The sequence below is a fragment of the Lonchura striata genome, unplaced genomic scaffold (genome assembly GCF_046129695.1).
Source record: "Lonchura striata isolate bLonStr1 unplaced genomic scaffold, bLonStr1.mat Scaffold_97, whole genome shotgun sequence".
NCBI classification, from domain to species: Eukaryota; Metazoa; Chordata; class Aves; order Passeriformes; family Estrildidae; genus Lonchura; species Lonchura striata.
In genome coordinates, this window is record NW_027461192.1 from 1,196,918 (window position 1) to 1,202,365 (window position 5,448).

The window sequence follows — 5,448 nt, forward strand, 5'->3', positions numbered from 1 at the left end:
GGGAAAATGCTAAAACAATAATTAGTATAAATTGAAACAACATTAAGCAATATAATCAATATTAATTAATAATAAACAATTTTTCTAATAAACCAATATAAAAACTCAAATCAGGTTTTCTAAGTGACTAAAACAAATCATCTTCTAATTTTATAATTGCTTTGTGTCTATAGTCTTGGGGATGTCTACAGTATAAAGCACATTGGCCAGGTGGTGTGCATTAATTATAGCTGTCAATTTTGTTAATCGTTTTATCATTCTCCAATTTATGACAAACAAGATTGCTGATAAAGCAAAACCAATCAAAACTAAAATCAAAAGGACAACAATGGGATGACACAATTTGTTCAGGATACCTGTAGCAGTAGGTGACCACCCAAAAAGTGTATCCCACCACCTGTGTTCTGCATCACTTTTCACCCTTTCTATAACCCGATGTATTTCTTGTACATCATGATGAACAGTTACCAATGTTTTCTGTCCGTTTTCCTTGATTTTTCCTAAGATTTCAATTAAATCCTGGTGAAGCAACAATTGCCTCACCAGAGTAAGATTCATTCCAATGGGGGTAGGCAATAGCTTATGAATCAGCGTGTAATTGGACTCTAAAAGTTGATATGAAGTAACTGGAGTTTCAAAAGAAAAATCACATCCAGAAATTTTAGTGAAATTACAAGCACAAAAATTTGAATGATTTTTAGTATCTACTACTGTGTCTTCTACATACACTGTATTACAAGCAGTTCTAAAGCATGCACATCCATTTCCTATATATACAAGGAATGTTTTAGAAGTTTTGTTAGGATGGATTTCAAAGTGACAGATATTTTGTTCTGTGTCTAAACAGATATCTTGAGCTATAATTGCATTGCCTTCACAGATGAACCCTTGTTGTTCTCGGACAATACAGGATTCTAAATTAACAGTTTGCCATTTACCATCAATTTGTCGGGCCCATTCTCTATGCTCGGAAGGATAGAGAGTGGCTCCATCATGATTTAATCCTAATGCAATAATGGGGAATATTGAATGCACCGAGGCATTGCGAATGGTTAACACAAAAGCTGTGGCTAAGTTTGTGGTGGGATCATAAGTAAAGTTCACCAAATTCCACCAGGATTGGAAATCTTAATACTATTTAGAATTCCCAATCCTGTTCCCACAACACCAGTTATGTCTCTTGGCATCCGTGTTTCAGAAGGGTTCCACTGTCGCAACCAGGTCGTCCAACCGTGGAAAGAAGTTTGCAAGAAAGGTGAACAAGCTGGCTGAATTTCAGAGACATTGCTTTGCATTAGCAATTTAACTTGTTTAAGAGACCATGCCGGATTGAACAATATCTGTTGTTGGCCAGTTTCCCTAATTATATATGGTCCAACTTTAGAAATTTTCGGGGTAAGCATAACTGGTGGTTGGGTTTGAGTGGTGGTGGTGGTATGAATAAATTTAAAAGAAAGTCCTTCAGTATTTTTGAACCAAAGACAAACTACTTCTGCAGTTTGTGTTAATGTTGAATTGTGCCAACAATCCTGTACGCTTTGGTGCGTACAAACCTTTTTGTGCTTAAAGAGATCTTTTCACTTTTTCTGCATGCTACCACAATTATTTCAGGCCACAAACACTCAGCTGATTTCTGGCTCTGGGGTTGTGGTAGGATGCAGGAAAGTATTACCAGTTTTATCATGGATTAGGTGGTCTTCATGTCCCTTGGAGTTCTTCTGTAAAAGTAAACACAACAGACTCCTGCCAGCGAGAAGCAGAAAAGGTTAAAATGATGGAATTATCCAGCATGTATTTATCCAATGTTCTTTCCCTAGAGCACCAGAGGCTTTCCATGCACATTCATTCCAAGGGGGTTTTAGCACAAGGGGTACCAGCCCTGTAGTAAGGGATGTCCACCAGAACAGGTTGGCCAGGGTAATGTGCTGGATTATCAGGATCATTTGGTGCACAGCATAGGAGTCAGTGTAGATAGAGACAAGAGAGGTGTTCTGTACCTTACTTTGAAAAGCACTCCAAACAGCTATCGGCTCCCCAACCCGAGCACTGCTTTCTCCCTCAGTATTAATTAGTTCAGTGAACCAAGAACTTGCCGATTGTTTGGGGGAAAAAGGAGGGGCCATTTTGATTACAGAGGCAGGTGTGTCCTGGCTGCTATCCAAGCTCTCAGTTTCTTGTATTGCCAAATTTTTCACAACTCCATCTGTTATTGAGAAGAAGTGACAGTAATGTTCAGTCTGAGCATACCACTTTCTTACCGAGGCCCTCTGGGCCACCCCGTCAGGAGGGAGGGTCCCAGTAGTGACTGTCTTAATATCATTGAAAGGGCTTCTCAATACAATTGGTAGTTGTAGTGCAAGTCTTTCCACTTCAATGAGAGCCAGGCTGACCACAAACAATCCCTTCTCCCAGGTAGCGTACCTTTTCTCAGCGTCTCTGAAACCACAGGAATCTCTGCTCAGATTTTGAGGAAAAGGCTGAGAAAGAGATGACTCACTGCCTGGATTTTGAGAGAGAAACTGGGAGAATGTTAATTTTGGGTCACAGCCTGAGTTCTGAGAGGAAAGCTGTGATATGGTTAGTTTTTGTCCACTGCCCCTGTTTTGCAGGAGGGACAGTGAGAAAGTTGTTTCCTTACCCATGTTCGGGAGAGGAAGGAGAGGCTGAGGGAGAGTTGGTTCGCTGCCCATGTTATGAGGAAGAGTGGGTGCACTAGGGTGTGTACTGGGTTGAACTGATGGATTTGATTTTCGATAGCACCAATTAGTTATTATTTTCTGTAATTTATCAAGGGGCAGACCATCCATCACTTCTCTGGGGACCCCCTTTTGGACTCCCAGTGACCACCAATGCTGGCGGTTAGGGTTCTGTTTTCCCTTTTCTGGATTTTTACTGTAAGGAGTCCCAATAGACCGAATCTCTTTTGTTTTCTCTGATTTTTCTGGTTTCTCTTCCGGGGTTTTTACAGGTCCATATTTTCTACAATAATTGATCAAATCCTCTGCAACTTCACCCCATGTCCAAATTTTATAATTACTGCCAGGTGAACTAGCTTGTGAATTTACAGCTTGGAATGGAGAGCAGGATGGAGTAAAGCTAGGATCAGTAGATCCAGTGCGATTAGTGGGGTTACCAAGAAATCTGTCTAGTTTTTCTGTAGGGCTTAATGTCATGATAGTTTTCTGTAAGGCTATGGCAGTAGGTTTGAGTGTTTCTGGAAGCCCACGAATTAAAGGAGTCATTAGTTCAGGCTTCACAGGTAATTGCATTGGGGATTCAAAGCCAGGAATTAATTTCTTTTCATGAATCATTTGCAAACAGGCGGCTTTGTGTACACTTTCTAGGAGTTGGTCGGGGGTGCTGATTATAGCTATAGGATCTCCCCTTTCCAAGGGGTTCGTTCCCCCGGCCCAAAAAGCCGCGTGCTGTGTCAGGGACCATGAGTCACGTTTATCTCCTGTTGTTAAGAAGACACCATGTCCCCAGTACCCACTGGCTTCTTGTTCAGTTAGTTTAATTTGATCGCCACCAGTGAGGGACACCCGGAAAACATATTCTGTTTCTGATTCGTATGGAAGGCGTCCATATTCTTTTTTAAGCTTAGCCAATTCGGTGGCAGTGTATGGTATGTGTTTGGTTGTGATGTGGGGGTCAAGATCATCATCACTGAGATAGTTATATTCTGTTTTAATTAAAGGTCTTAAGTGAGAGCAGCAATGTTCCCCACAATTATTTACTGCCTCAAGTTCTTTGTGAGGATAAATTTGGTTAATGTGAGGATTTTCCTTTCCCTCAGGATTTATAGAGGAATCAGCATTAGATGATTTGTTAACGTGTTCCTCTTTTAAGGCAGCTCTTAATGCATAGTTCTCATTTCTCAGTGAATGTTTTTCATTCCTTTCTTCATGTAATTGTTTTTGTAAAATTTCAACCAAATTTTGAAGGGAGTCTATTATTGTTTCTTGCTCACCTCTTCGCTGGAAGCGAGTTTCTACAGCTGCCGTAAGACAAGCTCCCAAAACTGAGCATAAGATAGATTTATTTCTGCCCAGTTTGAATTTTGTACCATGTTGTAAAGAACATATTCTATCAACAACATTATCCAAATTAAACCAATTACTTTGTGCCCATTCTTCTCCTCCCGGAGAAGGTTTGGCATTGTATTTAGCTAGTAAAGCATAAAATTCAACTTTACCCTTATCGTTAAGGTTATCACTCATTTTGTGAAGGGACCAAAACCACAGCAGGGAGGTACAAACTTAAGTTACTCAAAGCACACAGACTTCGCTGTGTAGCCCTTCACTTCCCTGGGTGGGTGAAGAGACAAAATCTGCCTGGGAGGCTCTGCTTAGTTTCTTCAAGTTGTCTCTTCCTTCCCAGACAGTCCAAACACACACATAAAACAACAGTGTAAGTTACTCAAAGCACACAGACTTCGCTGTGTCGCCCTTCACTTCCCTGGGTGGGTGAAGAGACAAAATCTGCCTGGGAGGCTCTGCTTAGTTTCTTCAAGTTGTCTCTTCCTTCCCAGACAGCCCAAACACACACATAAAACAACAGTGTCCTGCCTTTTGCACCAAGAGATCTTTTGCAATTTCTGAAGACAGTGTGGGTGCTTTTTCACCTAGGCAATGTGCAGTCTGTGGGAAATCTGAATCTTACCCCTTGCTCTCCAGACCATGCTCAGTCTTTTGTACTGGCAGGCTAGGTGCGGCTGGCAAGAAACGTCCTTCCCCTGTTACAGACTACACAGAACCTGCACCCTTCTGCCTAGACAGAAATCCTGTCCGTGACGCCAATTTTAATGTCACGATCCGCTTATAGCGGGGTGTCGTGATGGTTCGTTAGCCGATCCCAAAGTGCAAAAGACAATCAGCAGTTTAATCACAACAAATGCACCTTTATTAAGGGCCAAAACAATAAATGCGATAGTGGGTTCAGAAAAGAAATAAAAAGGATAGAGAGAGAGAGAGAAGGGGGGATGGGAATAGCTACCAACACAGGCGGAGTCCTCACTGGTCCGGACGATGTGGATCCGTCTTGTTGTGTTGGGGAGAGTCTCCGAAGTTCTACCTATCCCAGGGGTCCAGTTATAGTCCACAGAGGGAAAAGGGGGGAGCAGGCAGAACAATGAGAGTCTATTGAAATTGCTGTGGGGGAACAAGTGTATTTACAGAACATCATCTAGGCTGAACAAACACAATAAGGGATAAGTCCATTGAAGTTACTGGAGAAGAACAGGTCAGGTCATTCTCTCCCTTCGCCCACTGTTTGTGGTAGGAATCTCAGTCGCAGTCCTTGGGGAGAGGGTTCTTGATCTCCGTCTGTCACGGTGGTAGCGAGGCAGATGAGGGGTCTTCAGTGAGAGACCACCAGAGTTACCCCAACAGTTCATTTGGCTTAAAGGTGGAGAGCGAAGCAGGAATTGCAGTAGGCCGCTCTGTGCTG

General features: G+C 42.1%; 1 protein-coding gene across 1 annotated transcript; it reads right to left on the reverse strand.

Moving 5' to 3' along the window:
• Positions 1-1,687: 1,687 nt before the first annotated feature.
• On the reverse strand, positions 1,688-4,220 carry LOC144248855 (uncharacterized). Its single transcript, XM_077790835.1, has 3 exons — positions 4,196-4,220; positions 2,003-3,748; positions 1,688-1,743 (listed from the first exon to the last, which is right to left on the reverse strand). The coding sequence occupies exons 1-3, from the start codon at positions 4,218-4,220 to the stop codon at positions 1,688-1,690; spliced, it is 1,827 nt and encodes a 608-aa protein (XP_077646961.1).
• Positions 4,221-5,448: the final 1,228 nt, after the last annotated feature.

Coding starts and splice junctions, on each gene's coding strand:
- LOC144248855 (XM_077790835.1), bottom strand. CDS start 4,220: ATGAGTGATAACCTTAACGATAAGG. Junction 3,749..4,195: donor TGATAACCTTAACGATAAGG/GTAAAGTTGAAT, acceptor ATCCTCACAAAG/AACTTGAGGCAGTAAATAAT. Junction 1,744..2,002: donor TGTTTGGAGTGCTTTTCAAA/GTAAGGTACAGA, acceptor TCTCGCTGGCAG/GAGTCTGTTGTGTTTACTTT.